Here is a 19,356-nt window from a genome sequence, read left to right as displayed (position 1 = left end):
TTGTTCACAGCTCCAGTGACAACAAAAAGGTGGCATTGGAAAAGCACAGCGGGTCAGGCAGCATCCGAGGAGTAGGAGAGTTGACGTTTTGGGCATTAGCCTTCATCAGGAATCACTGACATTACTGAAGAAGGACTTATGCTCGAAACATCAATTCTTCTGCTCCTCGGATGCAGCCCGACCTGCTGTGCTTTTCCAATGCCTTACTTTTCACTCTTATCTCCAGCAACTGCAGTCCTCACTTTCTCCGAGTTATATAAGTACTTTGACTACAGGGCAAATTAGAGGCTAAGAATCTTGCAATGAGTAAATAATGTCCAGACTCTTCAAAGCCTTTCCACTATCAACAAGGCACAAGTCAGGAATGTGATGGAATATTCCCCACTTGCCTGGATGAGTGCAGCTCGAAACCATCTGGACAAAGCAGCCCGCTTAATTAACACTGAATCCTTCATTAACATCTACTTCATCCTCTTCTGCTGCAGTGTGCACCATTTACAAAATGCAATGGAGACATTTAGCACTTCAGACAACACTTTCCAAACCCATGACCACTACCATACAAAAGATCAGCGGCAGCAAATACATGAGAACACCACTGCCTGCAAGTTCTCCTCCAAGCCACTCACCATCCTGACTTGGAAATATATCAGTTTCTTCAGTGTTACTGAGTCAAAGTCCTGGAATTCCTTCCCAAATAGCATTGTGAGTCTACATACATCACATGGGTTGCAGTGGTTCAAGTTAGTAACTTGATGCCACCTTCTCAAGCGCAATTAGGGATGAGCAATAAATGCAGTTCCAGCCAGCAAAGCACCTGTCCCATGAGTGAACAAAGAAAGAATTTTTAAAAATTCAGAGGCAACAAGGGGCTAAACACCGAACCCTGAGGTATGCCACTAGACACAGGCTTCCAGTCAGAAAAACAACCTTTGGCCATTGCTTTCTATTTCCTATCATTACGTAAATTCTGCACTCAATTTTTCCCTGGAACCCAATGCTGTTAACAGTCTTCCATAATAGTCAGGCGCCTTACTGAAGTCCATGTAAACTACATTGACTACACTACCCTCAACTATACACCTAGTCACTCCCTCAAAAAAAGCTCAATCAAATTAATCAGACCTGATCTCCTATTTTCAAAGCCTTGCTTACTAACCTTGAAAATCATTGTCTCTCCAAGTAGAGATTAATTATATCCATCAGAACATTTCCTACGTTTCCCTACCATGGATGTCAGACTCACTAGCTTAAAATTTCCTGGTTTATCCTAACCACCCTTCTTGAATAATGGTACCACATTCGCTGTCTTCTAGTCCTCTGGCACATCTCTTGTGGCCAAAAAGGATTTGAAAATTAATGTCAGAGCCTCTGCATTCTCCACCCTTGCCCCCCACAGCAGCCTGAAGATACATCTCAAGTGCGGCACAGTGACTCAGTGGTTAGCACTGCTGCCTCATAGCACCAGAGATCTGGATTAGATTCCAGCCTCGGGCGACTGTGTGTGGAGTTCGCACATTCTGCCTGTGTCTGCGCGATTTTCCTACAGGTGCTCCGGTTTTCTCCTCTCAGTCCAAAGATGCGCAATTAGGTGAATTGGCCATGCTAAATTGCCCAGAATGTTCAGGGATGTGTAGGTCAGATGCATTAGTCAGGGCAAAGTGTAAAGTAATAGAGTAGGGGAATGGGTCTGGGTGGGATACTCAGAGGGTCGGTATGGACTTGTTGGGCCAAATGACCCGTTTCCACACTTTCATGAATCTAATGATTTTATGAAGTGGGCCTGTGGATTTATCCACTTTCAAGCCTGCTGAAACTGATATTACCTTCTCTGTCACAATACTAATTCAGTCAAGTATATCACAGTCTTCCTCCCCAATTACTATATGTACATTGCATCTGTATTCACGAGAGAAAGACAAAGTACTCACTTAACCTTGTCTTGTGGTTCTGCAGATTGCCAATTTGGTGCCAAACAGGTCTTATTTTTTCCCTGGTTCTTGCTCCTAATATACTTACGAAACACTTTTGGATGTTCCTTCATGTTAGCAATCAATGTTTTTTCATGAACCCTCTTCCTCTCCTAACCCCATGCCACTTCTTTACCTTTCTCGGGCACTCTCTGTTTTCAGCCTTCAATATTTACCATAAGTTTCCTTATGCGGCATCTCTGAGCTCTACTGGAATGCTCTCCTCCTTCGAAATAAGGTAGATAAGGGCATGTATCTGCAGCAAGAGCTCAATGCCTCAACGCCAACAGCTCAAGTAGCTCTGTTGTTCTTAAGTTGGTGGACTGCCTTCTCTATTTCATGCATGGCTAGGATGTTGTTGAGCTCATAGCAGATAATGTACTGTGGGATGCGGTTAAGGATGCTCAAATCGAGAACAGAGCCCTGGTTGAGATGGTTTCTTAAGTGCTCCCCCCCAGTGTTGTTTGATGGCTTCTTTGTCTTTAATAAGAGTCACTCTGTCCTTGGCCAGCAGTGGGGTGGCGCCTTGGGTGTTTGATGAGTAAGTGGTCTTGATAGCACAGAAGAAACCCTGCGCATTATGTATGTCCTCCTCTAGACCCTTTCCTGCCCACCACCTGTTCTTTATACCACGGGCTCATTGTTGGACAGCAGCCTTCAGTTGCCTGAAGACCCGCCTTTTTTAAGCGCGTTTGTGGTTTTACACTCAGAAATGCCATTCTTTCCGGCTTATCAGTTCTTGGATCTCCTTATCATTCTTATCACTGGCTGCTTCTTTTTCTCTGAGTTAGCCTGTGTATAAGTTTGACCAGTATCCAAGTTTATATAGACCTCCAGGCTTTCAGTCTAACTGATGATTAATAGCTTTCTTTATTGATACTCTAGTGGGATTGTGTGTTTGTCTGAATATTGGTGGTACAGCCTGGAATACAAGTAGCTCTAATTACTTCTTCATGAAGTCATTATTCAGTTGCCTTTGCATGGTATAATAATCAGCCATCTGCTGGAAACTGAAATGTCCAGAAAGTGAGACAACAGTGAAATTTAATTCAAAATCCTGAGAAAGCTGTTGAAACATAATTTCCAGAGTCAGCATGTGTTTGTACATTTTTCCAAGAATACAAGGGGGAGAAAAACCTCAAATGCACAAAAAGAGAAAAACATTTGAAACAAATTTTCTTTGCAGCTTTTGCCTGTCTTGGAAAACTGCCTGACCATTTTTTTTTGCTTTTGAACTTTGTTCTAAATTGAGGTCAATCAGAGTTCAATCTTTTTGATGCAACATCAACCTGTAAAGTCAGGGTTAGGCTAACCTTAATGTTTCTCATTCTACAGATGTTGCTTCATCGGCAGAATACTTCTAGTATGTTGTGCTTTGTTTAAATTCCAACATGTGCATTTTCGGTAATATTAACAGTAAACAAACAAATGTTTCAAATTTCAGGCTGTAGATAAGTAATCAGGCTGAAATAGAATATGTTTAGATTAATAAACAAACAGGCAAGCAATTTTATTTGCAGATCCACCTGTGAAACATCAATTATTGCTCTAAATCAGATCAGCACAACACTTCGTATTATAGATTTATTATGCACAAAACATAGGAATTGAACAAAGGTAAGTCATCTGTGTACTGTGCATTCAACAGCCAATGTGTGGTCACATCCTGCATTCACAAGTCTAAGCATGTGTCAAAGATCAAGTGATTGCAAATCCAAGCACAGTGCGAAAATCTCCCCGGGAGAGCTTCAGTCCTCTTTGCCCTGCTGTTTGGTCAGGCCCTCGGTCTGAATATGGACTATATTTATACTCTGACAATAGCATAAGTGGAAAGACAAGTGACTTTTTATAGACACTCATTCTTGCTGTCGAATTCAATCTTGGTAAGAATTTTTCAATAAACTTATGCTAATAAACTAAAAGCAGCAATTTTTCAATCTCAACTTGTATGTTATGTTGGTCACCCTGTGGACAGCAGAATTTGAATAAATGCCTAATAATCCAAAGTCCGAAACATATACTTTTAAGTTTATTTGATAACTGGCTAAATGTTTACACTAGTCATTGAGAAATGGGCAGTAGAATAAAAATATTCAACTCAAACTTTCCTTCATGCTACAATGTATGTGTCCAGTTTCCATAAACAGGAAATTGACATGAAAATGGCAGATTATGTTTATACACTATGCATTGCCTTCAACCCATTGACAGAGGAGATACACATGACTATCTCTGAGGAAATGTACGCTCTTACATGGTAAATTTGTTAATCTGTTTAACCATATGGGATCTTTGAATTGTTTTGCAAAGCCATATACAAGCAGTGAATTAAGGGGGCCTAACTGTGCACTTTCTCTGGGGAACATCTGGGCCACTGCACTCCTATACAATTTAAAGAAAAGTTGGATTATGGGAATGAAAATCCATATTTCTTTATTTAGCGAACTATTGAGATGTTCCCAATCTAATTCAGGTATAAGTTAGATAAGTGCACGAGGGAAGAAGCAATAGAAACAAATGATGATCAGTCGAAACAAATGATGATAGTTGAGATGAGGTAGGGTAGGGGGAAATGTGTGAAACACAAGTACCAGCATTGGGTCAAATGGCTTTCTTTGTAGTACAAATTCTAAATAATTCTATGCAATCCAGCATCCTCAAGGTTTCACATATAACTGCAATAAGAAAGAGAAAACACCAGTGTAAAAAAAAACCATGAATTTTATAAATATTTGTCTTTAGACAAAGTTGAGATGTTTAGGCAATGTGAATGGACAGAAAGTGTTATAAGTAAGCCCTAGTTTCAACTGTCGAAATTGAATTAATGCAATCATTACTTCCTAAAGAGAGTGGAGATGGCAAAGAATATTCTTACACATGATAATTCGACATAGCATGCTGTAACGCATGCAATCATCAATTTTGCTGAAGTATAGACCACAAATGGTAGGCAATAGAAACACTCAAACTCAATTGATAGTGAGTCGCACTCAAATACGTTTAACAAATAAAGCTACAAACTATGATACTCATTAAGCAAAATTAAATAGAAGCAAATGCAACTTCCACAGATTTCACTTGTTTATTGCATGCAATGTAATGTGTTCCCTTGAAAATTTTAAAACCTTTTTAAAGTTTTATACAGCACAAGTTCTTTACAATACATGAAATGCTTTTACTATTTGCCAAAACACTTTTACATACGAAAACAAAACTCGTGAATTTCTACAGGTTTCCAATCATGGAGGAGAACTCCAAGGAGGTAATTGAATAGTCTATTTTATTGACTTGTGCTGTGTACTGCTTCACCCTTCAAATTTAAATATTGCTGAAAACAGTTTACAATAGTAGGGTCAACAACTTCAAGCAGCCTAATAGGAAACTCTCAAACCATATTTGACACTTTTGGTGTTGTCCCAGTCGAATTCATGTTGCTTGTCATCTGCGTGTGTGGCTACTAAGGATAGCTGGTCGTGTCGTTTTGTTGCTAGTTCATGGCACACCAACTAGCCACAAAACGACATGACCAGCTATCCTTAGTAGCCACACACGCAGATGACAAGCAACGTGAATTCGACTGGGACAACATTACTATTATAGGACAAGCCAAACAGAGAACAGCCAGGGAATTCCTAGAGGCATGGCACTCATCCACAGATTCAATCAATAAGCATATCCACCTGGACCCAATATACCGACCACTGCAGTGGACAGCTGGAACTGACAACCGGAAGCGGCAGATTCAAACCACTACAAATGCCGGAGGAAAGATCACAGAAGCGCTTCACAGGAGGCTCCCAAGCACTGAGGATGTCACCTAGACAGGGGACGAAACGTCTGCAACACAAATTCCCAGCTCGGTGAATACAACCACAACAACGAGCACCCAAGCTACAAATCTTCTCACAAACTTTGACAATCTCATCTCAGATTTGCATAATAAGATGAATAGGTTTGCATAACCAGCAATCTGTGTATCATAACTCTCAAGTGAGTAGATGGGTCCTCTTATTTTCTAGCTCTATCACTGCACAAAGTATGTGTGTTGGGATCATTTCACTAAAGTTGGCAAGTATTGAAAATAGCAACTTTATATTCCCTTTAAATAGATAAAATCACACAAATAGTTCCTCTCTCATTTTTTTACATTCAAAAATCATATTAGTAAATGTTGGAAATAAATATAGATAAGAAATCGTCATATGATTGCTTGTGTACCATTACTTAACTCAATGACTGGCAATTCACTCAAATAATTAATTGATCAATGACCATACCTGCATTTACCACTGGCAAGATCTCCACATATATTTTCAGAATATTTCTCAAAATGTAAACACATTTAAACAGTCAATCATTAGCAGTAACCTTCTATTTTAGCTACTCATCATCTAGTTCAAGCCTCTAACAAGTACTTGGATGCATCACTGCTTCTTTAAGAATTCAAAACTGCAATCCTTACCTAAATATGGAATACATGGAGTCATCTTCAAACTATTAACATAATCCCTGAGCCTCTTGTAATTGTCCTCTTTCGACACCAGATATTCTAATTTTTCAAATGTTGTTTTATCTTTCCTGCTTAAAAGCTGTGAAAACAAAATTAGGAAAAATAAGACACCGTATAATAACATTCAATGATAAATAGTATATAATAACATAAATAGTGGAAATATTAGGAATAGATCTTCAAGGACTTTTGGTGAATGCACACAATGGAAATGCCTCTAGCAGACATAAAAAATTGTTATCATATTGAATTGTCTGTTCCTCAATTAAAATTTGATGCCTAAGGAAACATGTTTATACAGAGTATGGAACCTTAATTTCTGGTTAATCTCAGGGCTTCAACATATGTTCTAAGCATCGCGTTACTGCAGTCCTGAATTGATGCAATAGTGCAGATGATGCATTAAACTTGTTAATTAAGCTGTTTGGTATGTTAGAACATTAGTCCTGTTTGGTTGCTTCACCTTATTTTCAGGTATGTCTGGTGAAGCTCCTGGCATGCCCTCCTGCACTCCCCACTGAACCACAGTTGATACATTAGCTTGATGGTAATGATTGAGTGAGGTATGCAGATTGTGCTAGAGTAAAATTCTGCTGATGATAATGGCCCACAGCACCACATGGATGCCCAGTCTGGAGTTGCTGTTTGAAGTCCATCCCATTTAGCATGGTGATAGTACCACACAATACAATGGAGGTTATTCTTAATGTGAAGGCAGGATTTTGGCTTGAGAAGGACTGTACAGTTGTTGCTCTTACTGACACCATCATGGACAGATGCATCTGCAGCTGGCAGATTGATAAAGATAAGGTCAAGTATGTTTTCCCTTTTGTTAATTCCTTCACCAAATGCTGCAAACCCAGTCTAGCAGCAGTGTCCTTTAGAACTCAACCAGCTGCCAAGCTACTCTTGGTGGTCGGCGTTGAAATCTCCCACACAGAGTACATTTTGAGCCCTTGTCATCCTCAGTGATCCCTCTAAGTGTTATTCAACATGAAGGAATATCGATTAATCAGTGAAGGGAGGACAGTACGTGGTTATCAGCAGGAGGCTTCTTTGTCCTTGTTTAACTTGAAAGCACGAGACTTCATGGGGTCCAGAGTCAATGTTGAGGACTCTCAGGGCAACGCCCTCACAACTATATACCACTCTGCTGGGTCTGTCCTGTCAGTGGGACAGGACACATCTAGGGAAGGTGTCTGGGACATTGTCTGTAAGGTATGATTCCCTGAGTATGAACATATCGGGCTGTTGCTCCACTAGTCTGTAAGACAGCTACCCCAATTTTGGCACCATCCCCCAGATGTTAGTAAGGAGGACTTTGCAGGGTTGACAGGGCTGTTTCTGCCATTTGTTCTTATTGGTGTTGAGGTCAATGTCAGGTGATCCGTCCAGTTCCATTTCTTTGAGACTCTGTAGCAATTGCACAACTGAATGGCTTGCTAGCCCATTTCAGATGGCAATTGAGAGTAAACCCAGACCAGGTGAGGATGGTAGATTTCCTTCCCTGAAGGACATTAGCAAACCAGATGGACCTTTCTGACAATTGACAACGATTTCATGGTCATCAGTAGATTCTTAGCTCCAGATTTTTAAAAATTCAATTCAAATTCCACTTAGATTCAAATCCAGGTTCCCAGAAAATGGGCTAAGTTTCTGGATTAATAGTCTAGTGATAATACCACTAGGCCACTGCCTCCCCATACATCTAACCTGTATAGTCCTGTTAGAATTTTATATGTTTGTACGAGATTCCCCCTCATTCTTATAAACTCCACGGAATACAATCCTAACTGACTCAATCTCTCCTCAAGACATCAGTATTGCAATCCCAGGAATCAGTTCAGTAAACTTTCACTTCATTCCTTCTAAAGCAAGAACATTCATCTTCATAAAAGGAGACCTAAACTGCATACAATATTCCAGATATGGCCTCACCAATGTCCTGTATAATTGTAGCAAGACATTCTTGTTGCTGTATTTGAATCCACTCATTATGAAGGCCAATCTATTTCACTCTGAAGGCCAAAATACACTTTGCCTTCTTTACTACTTGATGCATCTCCACACTTACTTTGCATGACATGTACACAAGGAAACCCAGGTCTTCTTCAACATTCCACTCTTTCAATTTACAGCCATTCAAATAACATTCTCCCTTCCTTTTTTTGCTACCAAGCGCACAACCTCACATTTATACACATTATATGATATTGCATTTGCCAATTCACTCAGCCTGTTCAAATCACAGTACAACATCTCTGCATCATCCTGACAGCTCAATCTTCCACCCAGCTTTGTGTCATCTGACAAATTTTGAGATATTACATTTAGTTCCCTCATCTAAATCATCAACATATATTGTGAGTTGCTGTGTGATCCTACTGATCCCTGCAGTACCCCACTAGTCATTGCTTGCCATTCCGAAAAAGACTCATTTATTCCTACTCTTTGTTTACTGTTATGATGATGTTGTAACTTTAAAAAGGTTATTTGTCCTTGGTTTTTTTTTGAAGAAAAGGTTGTAAAGGCAGAGGTACCGAAGGGTCTAGTTTAAGAATGGAAGTGGAGTGGCCAGTTCTCCTAATTCAGGTTATTTTGAGTTTGTTTTAGTTGTAGCAGTCACAAGATATGAGTGTCCAGGAGAGTTGCAAGCTTCAGTAAAGAACTCCTCTGACCTTCTTCTGAAATCTCTTTAGATGTTGCTCCCTCCTGCCTGTAAGGATCTGTGTTTGAATTTACCTTTTTGCCAAGGGGTGTGTTTGAGGGATGTTATTTTATTGGAACAGTTAATTAGTAATAGTTACTGCATCGGGTCGGTTACATTTTCCAATAGTTAAATTATTCTAAATTACACTTTATTTTGTTTATGCTTTAACTGTAGTATTTAAATACATTCTGTTTTGCTTAAAGCAGAGAGGTTTGACCAGTTGTATCACACATGGAATAGCCACTACCCATCTGCCTTTAAAATAAAAAAAAAGTTCCGGTCTAGGTTACCTTCTTATCATATTTTGAGGGGCCTGGCCTAGACCACAACACCATCTACTAACCAACTTTCTATCCATCTCAATTCACTACTCCCAATACCATGTGCTTTAATTTTACACAATAATCTCTTATGGGGACTTTGCTGAAAGCATTCTGAAAGTTCAATAAACCATATCCACTTGCTCCCAAAATCAACTCTACTAGCTCAAAGAATTCCAGTAAATTTGCAAATTGCTTTTGAAAATCCATGCTTACTGTGTCTGATTATGCCACTGTTTTCTAAGTGGTCTACTAAAAAATCCTTGATAACTTAGTATGGCATCTTCCCTACTACTAACATTAGGCTCTCTGGTCTATAATTCTCTGACTTCTCTCTACCTCCCTTTTTAAAGCAGTGAAGCTTTATTAGCTACCCTCCAATCTATAGGAACTATTTCAAATTCTTGGAAGATTGCCCACCAAAGCAGCCACGATTTCTAGAGCCACTTCCTTAAATCCTCTAGGATTAGATTAGATTACTTACAGTGTGGAAACAGGCCCTTCGGCCCAACAAGTCCACACTGACCCGCCAAAGCGCACCCACCCAGACCCATTCCCCTACACCTAACACTATGGGCAATTTAGCATGGCCAATTCACTTAACCTGCACATTTTTGGACTGTGGGAGGAAACCGGAACACCTGGAGGAAACCCACGCAGACATAGGGAGAATGTGCAAACTCCACACAGTCAATCGCCTGAGGCAGGAATTGAACCCGGGTCTCTGGCGCTGTGACACAGCAGTGCTAACCACTGTGCCACCATGCCGCCCATATAGATTATCAGAGCCTGGGGATTTATCAGCCTTCGGTATCATCAATTTCTCTAACATTATTTCTCAAATAATACAGATTTTCTTCAATTTCTCCCTCTCACTAAATCCTGTGTTCCCCATCATTCCTGGTATGTTATTTGTGTCCTCCTTCGTGAAGACAAAAGCAAGATATGAATTCAAATCGTCAGCCATTTTTTTCTTCCCCATTATAAATTTCCCCCGTTGCTGGCTATAAGGGACCTACATTAGTTTTCACCAATCTGCTTCTCTTTACATTCTTATAGAAACCTTAAGTGTCAGTTTTTGTGTTCCCTGCAAGCTTATTCTCACAATCTATCTTTCCCCTATTTAATTGATCCCTTGGTCCACCTTTGCTGACTTCTAGATAGTTTCTAATCCTCAGGCTTGTTGTTTTTTCTAGCCAATTTGTACGCTTTTTTTGCATCTAAAACTACCTCATTTCACACAGATACTCTAATTTGGTCACAGTTATCTTTGCACTCACTCTTTGAATATTTACCATTGCCTAACCACTATCATTCCTTTCAGTTACATTTCCCAATCTGTCACAGACAATTCACACCTCATACCATTGTAGTATTTCTTATTAAGATTCAGGACCCCAGTCTCAGAATCAACTACCTTAGTACCCATCTCGATGAAAAATTCTATCATATTATGGTCGCTCATCCCCAAGGGGTGTGTCTCAACTTTTTCTATTGGATGATACCCACTCTAAGATGGCCTGTTCTCCAGCTGGCTCCTCAACATATTGGTCCAGAAAACCATCCCATATACTAGGAATTCATCCTCTATGACATTGTGACTAAAATAATAGAGGGAGAAAACACAATACACCATGTTCAGCGTAGCCTTCAACACATGATCAATGACGATGAATACCTCGTTACGATCTTCCCTACGCCTCCACTTCTTGCCTTCAAATAACTGCTGAACCTTAAACAGACCATTGATCACAGCAAATTACCCAGCCTTCAGAACAAAATCAACCACAATACCACACAACCTGACCATGGCAGCCTCTGCATGACATGTCAGATCATCAACATGGATAGTACCATCACACTTGGGAATACCACCCACCTCATACACGGCAGGTACTCATGTGACTCAGCCAATATCGTCTATCTTATATGATGCAGGCAAGGATACCCGCAGGCATGGTACATTGGGGAGACCATGCAGATACGATAACAATGGATGAATGGACACCGCACAATGATCAACATACAGGAAGGTTCCCTCCCAGTCGGGGAATACTTCAGCAATGCAGGACGTTCAGACTGCAATCTTCAGTTGAGCATCCTCCATGGGAGACTTCAAGACATGCAACAAAGCAAAATCTCTGTGGGAAGCTGATAACTAAGTTCCATATACATTAGGACAGCCACAACTGTGATCTTGGGTAACTACAGGTAACCCCCATCACACAAACTGTCACACACACAGACTCACACCTGTACAGACTCACTCTCTCACACCCACACACAATCTCTCGCTCATGCACAAATGCGGTGGGGAGGTGGGGGGGGGGGTTATTTCATTCAAGATTCCTTTCTGATCAACCTGATCTTACCTTAAACCACAGACAGACCCAAAGCAGGACCTCACACCTAGAGTGATTTGTCTAACCTGACATGTCACCTCTTGTACATTGATGAAAGAACTTGGATTTTGCATTTTAATCAGCAGCCTACTTCCTAACAGATTCAAGGTTTCATCAATGGCAGCCAGTTTTGAAGTTGTTAATTCTTTTGCTTATAAGTACTATGTCTTATACCTCTCTATTCTCCCATGCCTGAGGAAGGAGCTGAGCTCCGAAAGCTTGCAATTTCAAATAAACCCTGTTGGACGAGAACTTGGTGTCATTTGATTTTTGACTTTGTCCACCCCAGTCCAACTCTAGCATCTTCACATCATGGACAAAATATACTTTGTGGGGAAACTTGCATGTTATATCAAGGCAGACAGCAAGAGAGTCTTTTAGTACATAAAATGGAAGAGAAATGCCAAAGAGAACATATACACCTTAGAGATGGAGGATGGGAAATAATAATGGGGAGCAATTAAATGGCAGTAGAGTTGAAAAATACTTTGTATCAATTTTCACAGTACAAAAATATTTTTAGCATTCTAAAATAATAAGTAACCAAGAGGGTAAAAAGGATGAGACAAAATAAACACAATAACTAACACTAGAAAAAAAGTACTGCGATAGCTAATGGGTAGAGGCCAGTATGCCTTCTGGACCTGATGGAATGCATCCTGGTATATTAAAGCAAGTAGCCATAGAGATACTGGATATAGGTAGCAACCTTCCAAGATTCCTTACATTCTGAAAAAGTCCCAGAAGACTGGAAAACTGGCAATGCAACACCTTTGTTTAAAAAAGGGAAGGAGACAAAAAAAGATTATTGTTGGCCAGTTAGTTTTATGTTTGTTATTGGGAAAATGTGAACAGTTGTACTGTTATAAAAAATGCAATAGCAGAGTATTTAGAAATACATAATATGAATAAGCAGAGTCAGCATGGCTTCATGAAGGAGAAATTATACTGACAAATTTGAGAAGGTAGCAAGCAGGCTAGGTAAAGGGGGAGCAGTGGATTAATATATTTGGATTTTCAGAAGGCATTTGGTAAGATACCACACATCTGTCCATATAATAAGATAACAGCCCATTATTTTGTGAAGAGCTCATGGTGTTGCAAGTAGTATATTAACATAGATAGAAGATTGGCTAACTGATAGAAGTCAGAGAGTTGAGATCAACACTTATTTTCAGGATAGCAACTTTTAAATAACAGTGTGCCACAGGGATCAGTGCTGGGGTCCAAATTACTTACAATGTATATTACAGTCTATGATGAAGAAAGTGAAATACTGTGGTCATATTTGTTGATGACACAAAATAGATCAGAAGGCAAGTAGGTATGGATGACACAAAGTCTGTAGAGAGATATAGGCAGGTTAAATGAGTCAACAAAGAAATAGCAGATGGAATATTATGTGTCCGATAAAAAAGTTACTTTCCACCTCTATGATGCTTCACAATGACCGCAGCGAAACAACCAACTCAAATATTTGAATCAATTTCTCCAGGGGTAGATGGGACTTGAATCCCTGCCTTCTAGCTTAGAGTTAGAGACGTTACCACTGTGTCACAACAGCCTTACTACTATCAAAACATCTGACCAGAAACTCAACTGCAAACACTTACACATTTGTTGTGTGCAATCCAAGAGCTCCCACATGCTACAGCTGTAACACATCAACTGTCCTACCACCTTTGCATTTGTGCTCTTAAAAAAAAACAATGTGCCAGTTTCACTAAAACAGAGAATCTGCTGAAACTAGCTAACTTATTAAGTTATTTTGGCAAAAGAATGAAAAGCAGAGTATTACTTAAATGGAGAATGACTGCAGAATTCCAGCATTCAGAGGACTTTAGGTATTTTAGTACAAGAGTCACAAAACATTAGTATGCAAATACAGCACATAAATAGGGAAGCTAATGAGTTGCTATCGTCCATTAAAAGAAGAATTGAACATAAAAGTAGAGATGTTATACAATTATGCAAGGCATTGGTGAGACCTTACTTTGAGTACTGTGTGCAATTTTTATGCAAAGGAGAAAACTAAGTGCTTTTCTTACTGGAGCCAAGAAGAAAGAGACGTGACTTGATATAGGTGTACAAGATGATGAGAGGCATAGATAGAGTGGATAGCCAGAGAATTTTTCCCAGGGCAGAAATGGCTATCACGAGGGGACATCATTTTAAGGTAACTGGGGGAAGGTTTAGGGGAAATATCAGAGGTGGGCTCTTTACAAGAGGGTGGTGGGTGCGTGGAATGCACTGCCAGAAGTGGTAGTTGAGCCAGACATATAGAACATAGAACAATACAGCCCTTCAGCCCTTGATGTTGTGCTGACTTTTTATCCTACTCTTAAAATTAAACTAACCTACATACCCTTCATTTTACTATCATCCATGCGCCTATCCAAGAGTCGCTTAAATGTCCCTAATGTATCTGACTCGACTACCACCACTGGCAGAGCATTCCTCACACCCACCACTCTGTGCAAAGAATGTGCCTCTGACATCTCCCTTAAACTTTCCTCCAATCGCCTTCAAATTATGCTCCCATTTGGTAACCATTTCTGACCTGGGAAAAAGTCTCTGGCTATCAAATCTATGTCTCTCATCATCTTGTTCACCTCTCACAAGTCACCCCTCATCCTTCTTCGCTCCAATGAGAAAAGCCTTAGCTCCCTCAACCTTTCTTCATAAGACATGCCCTCCAGTCCAACCTTGGATGCTGCCTGACCTGCTGTGCTTTTCCAGCACCACTCTAATCTTGACTAATCTCCAGCAACTGCAGTACCCACTTCTGCCCATGCCCTCCAGTCCAGGCAACATCCTGGCAAATCTCCTCTGCACCCTCTCTAAAGCTTCCACATCCTTTCTATAATGAGGCAAACAGAACTGAACACAATATTCCAAGTAAGGTCTAATCATGGCTCTTTAGAACTGCAGCATAACCTCACAGTTGTTAAACTCAATCTCCCTGCTAATGAAAGCCAACACACCATATGCCTTCTTAACAATCCTATCAACTTGTTTGGCAACTTTGAGGGATCTATGGACATGGACCCCAGGATCCCTCTGTTCCTCCACATTGCCAAGAGTCATGCCTTTAACTCTGTATTCTGCATTCAAATTCAAATTCAAAATGAATCACTTCACACTTTTCCAGGCTGAACTCCATCTGCCACTTATCAGTCCAGTTCTGCATCCTGTCAATGTCCTGCTGCAATTTACAACAGCCCTCTACACTATCGATAACTCCACCAAACTTCGTGTCATCGGCTAACTTATTCACCCACCCTTCCACCTGTTTCACGTTGTCCTCACAAACAACAAGATCACTGTCAATACCTCCTCCAACTTCGGGTACCCTTCATGTTACTATCATCCATGTGTCTATCCAAGTGTCGGTTAAGTGTCCCTAATGACAGGGTGATGGGTGTGAGGAATGCTCTGCCAGTGGTGGTAGTAGAGTCAGATATGTTAGGGACATTTGCCACTCTCCAGTCATCTGGTATTACTCCAATGGACAGAAAGGACACAAAGATCATCACCAAAGGCACAGCAATCTCTTCCCTAACTTCCTGTAGTAACCTTGAGTATATCCCAGTGGACTTTTCTATCCTTAAGTTTTTCAAAATGTTTAGTACATTCTCCTTCTTCATATCAACCTGTTTCACATTGTCCTCACAAACAAGAAGATCACTGTCAATAGTGAATACTGAAGGGAAGTATTCATTAAGGACCTCCCCCACACCTCCTCCAACTCCAGGTACAAGTTCCCTCCACTACCCCTGATCGGCCCTACCCTCACTCTAGCCAATCTCTTGTTCCTCATGCAAGTGTAGAATGCCTTAGGGTTTTCCTTAAACCTACTCACGAAAGCCTTTTCATGCCGCCTTTTAGTTCTCCTAGGTAAATTCTTCAGTTCCTTCATGGCTACCTTGTCACCCGTTAGAGCCTTGTCATTAGGGACATTTATCCGACACTTGGATAGGCACATGGATGATAGTAAAATGAAGGGTATGTAGGTTGGTTTGATCTTGGGGTTGGATAAAAGATCAGCACAACATCAAGGGCCAAAGGGTCTGTACTGTGCTGTACTGTTCTAAGTTTTACGCTCTAAATGCATTAGGGGTGGTTCGGATGTGGTTTACTAGACTAATACCTGAAATTAATGCATTGTTTTATGAGGGTAGGCTGGACAGGCTGGTCTTGTTTCTACTGGAGTTCAGAAATGATTTGATTGAAGTGTACAAGATCCTGAATGGTCTTGATAAGATGAATGTGGAAACAATGTTACTTCTTGTGGGTCAGTGCAGAACTAAGGGGCACTGTTTTGAAATGAGAGGTCACCCTTTTAGAGCAGGAATGAAAAGAATTTTTTTTCCTCTTAGCAGGTTGTACGACTTTGGAACTCTCCGACTCAGAAAGCGGTGGAGGTGGAGTCATTAAAATTAAATGCAACAGTAGTTTGATTCCCTTGTCTTACAAGAACCTCAGGTTATTGGGTTGGATGGGAATGTGGAATTTACAACACCATCAAATCAACCACGACCTTACTGAATAGCAGAGCAGACGAGAGACTAAATGTTCACTTGCGTTCATATTAGGAAACTGGTGTAAAATGTTTGAGTAGAATTATGATTTTAAAAAATCATCCAAAACATGATTTTTCATTTATAACTAAAAGGAAATGGTTGGTTTATTGAAGTAAATTGCAAAATAAAAGGTACCCATTTGTTAAAAAAAGATTAAATATAGCCTCTGCTTGTCATAAATAAGAACCAAATCACTTACCGCCCATGTTTTGGTAAGCCTGAAGATAGGTGCACTCTGCAATCCCGACACAACAGCCATTAGGGCATGTAGGTTATTCAACTCATACAATTTCTGCAATTAAGTACAGTAGTTATAAATAAAAATTCACACTGATTCAATTGAAATATCAAATGTAGAATGACCCAACCAGCCACTTACTTACCTTTGCAGTTTTAACATAGTGGCTCAACACTTCAGCTCTTATTTTTAGTGTTTGTGCAGTAAGAATCTCTCGGACGACCCAAAAGCTAACCTGTAATCAAGAAAAGAAAAAATAAGTAGGACTCAGTCCACATCTCATTATTATATATTCAAAATAAACCTTTTCCCAACTAAAAGAAATCTTGAAAAGACAGTGGCAAGATTTGATTTGACCTCTGTATCGGCAAGTTGCTGTAATGTAAAATATACTTAAGTGGAGCATCTTAAACCATGAAACACACTTGAATCCTATACAGGCTGGTAAATTAAGATTCTCAGGTAAAACAATGCTACATAATTATCACCCAGTTCCCCACATGAATCAATTGAATTCACATTAAAGTCCGATTTCCACCCTTCACAACTATAAATCCTTATCAACTCTAACTTTCTATCTGCTAAGTTGTAGTCTCCCAATCTTTTTCTCCCGCCCTTTTCAGGACATGAATTCATCGCCTTTCTTGGATATCAGCTGCTTCCTTAGACTTAGTTTGCAGTGCTGCAATATAAGGCGCAATTTATATAAATTTTACGATAATTTATTATTGAGTTTGGATGCTTTTAAACTGAACAATTAAAAATGAACTGTGCGTATCTGAAGAAGTTTCATGATTGACTTCTAAGTATTTTGGTAGCTGTGGTGATGTCTTTTAAACATTGCAAGAGAAAGACTTCTGGAGAGTAATGTGTTCTTTGCTTGCATTGGGAGAATCTTACGAGCGAAAATGGAAAACAATCGTGCATTCAGCTCCAATTTAAAAGGTCAGAGTTTGATTTTTTTTTCTTTTGATTTGGGGGAAACATTTCAGTTTCGGCAGGATTCTTAGCTGAAGCTGACTGTGTAAAGCAGCTCTCCTGAGAAATGGAATAAATAGTTTTGAATTTTTAAGAAGCAATTTACAATAAGTTCTAGACCATAAGTGTTTGAATAAAACCCAAAGGTGTTACTTGAAACTGAGAAAGTTTAAGCTGAGTTATAAGCTCGGTTTTAAGCTCAAGAGGTTATCAGATCCTTAAGATTTAGAAGTCAAAGCTAGAGTTAAATAAAGCTGAACAGGACGGAACTCTCTCTGGCGTTAGTACTATAAAGGGGGTGCTTTTGGGATTAATGAGATTATATTTTTTCTACCTGTTTTGAAACTTTTAAATTTGTGTTATATGTAAATAGTTTGGTTTAATCTGTTTTTTGCTTCATTTCTTATGCACCATAATCCTCCCTTTTATTGTAAAACCCAAATCTGCAGCATTTACTGCTTACATCTCAGTGACCGACCACGTCAGTGAAACTAAACAAAATCTATCTAACCATATTTCACTCTCAGATTGCATTTATCCAGCAATACTATCCGTTGGGATCATAGCAGAATCCAATCAACAAAACAACATTTCAGTCTTCCTAAAACTCATGAGATTATTTCTTTTATAACTTAAATGGTCATCTGGATTCCACTACTGTGGAAGTTAGTTAGGAGAAATGGTTTTGAAAACCTGGAAGAACCACAATTCACCCCAGTCTTGAAGACTGTTTTGTTTTTCACTAATCTTTGAAATCTGAACTCTGCTAGCATGGCCAGCATTTATCATTCATCTCTAATAGCCTTAGAAAAGGTATTGGAGAGCACCTTCTTGAACAACTGCAATTTGTATGTCATCATCACATCCACAATTCTGTCAGGCAAAGAGTTCAAGTCAATGTAGTTCATGATTTAAGGAGAGCTTGCAGATGGCTGGGTTCTCCATGGTAGCAGAGGTCACAGATCCATAACGTGCTGCTGAAGGAGCATCTTGAATATGATACATAGTGCTGCCACTATTCACCTGTGATGGAGTAAATATTTAATAGGAGAATTGAACTGTGATCAAATGGGTTGCCTTTTCTTGGAATAATGTTGAGAATTTGAAAATTCTTTGAACTGTATTCAACCAGGCAAGTGGACACTCCTGATCTTTGCCTTGTGTAGTCAACAAACTTTGGGGAGTAATATAGTAAGTTATTCATTGCAGAATTTGCAACTTTTGGGCTGGTCTTGTAGCCACAGCAGTCTCCGAGAGGGTGTAGCTGAGTTTCTGGTCAATACTGATGGCCCATCCCAAGATGTTGGTGATGAGAAATCCAGCCATGGTAACTTAAGTGAATGCAGGGGGTGTTGGTTAGATCCGCCCTTGTTGGAGATGCTTATTGATACTTAAGTGTACGCATTAATTGTCACTTGCCAGCCAAATCTGAATATTGTCCGGAGAGTATGTGGACTGCACCAATATGAGAGCCATTGTGAATGACGCTGAACTTGTGCAGGCAACAGCCCACTTCTGACTTTATAGTAGAGAGAAGATAATTGCTGACACTGCTGAAGATGTTTTAGACCAGGATACTGCCTGACAAACAGTTCTTTTAGTGCAATAATATTGCACCTACCTCAAAGCCAGGAGACCAAGGCTC

At 39.9% G+C, this 19,356-nt stretch overlaps 1 protein-coding gene across 5 annotated transcripts in view; it reads right to left on the bottom strand.

The window, feature by feature from the left end:
- The window catches only part of ralgps2 (Ral GEF with PH domain and SH3 binding motif 2), a 470,074-nt gene that overhangs the window by 189,404 nt on the left and 261,314 nt on the right, over window positions 1–19,356 (bottom strand). For all 5 annotated transcript variants that reach the window (XR_015758209.1, XR_015758208.1, XR_015758210.1 and 2 more), the window contains exons 7-9: window positions 16,879–16,968; window positions 16,695–16,787; window positions 6,433–6,559 (exon numbers count right to left, since the gene is read on the bottom strand). Coding sequence is in view for 2 of the 5 variants with exons in the window: in XM_087990912.1 (XP_087847038.1) it covers window positions 6,433–6,559; window positions 16,695–16,787; window positions 16,879–16,968 (310 nt within the window). In the remaining 3 variants the exon portion in view is untranslated. The remainder of the gene's footprint in view (window positions 1–6,432; window positions 6,560–16,694; window positions 16,788–16,878; window positions 16,969–19,356) is intronic.

This window comes from Chiloscyllium plagiosum, unplaced genomic scaffold (assembly GCF_037043375.1).
Source record: "Chiloscyllium plagiosum isolate Xiang-an unplaced genomic scaffold, Cpla_swu_hap1 HiC_scaffold_9, whole genome shotgun sequence".
NCBI lineage: Eukaryota > Metazoa > Chordata > Chondrichthyes > Orectolobiformes > Hemiscylliidae > Chiloscyllium > Chiloscyllium plagiosum.
Note: the sequence above shows the minus strand (reverse complement) of the source record. Positions and strands in the feature narration are given on the sequence as shown.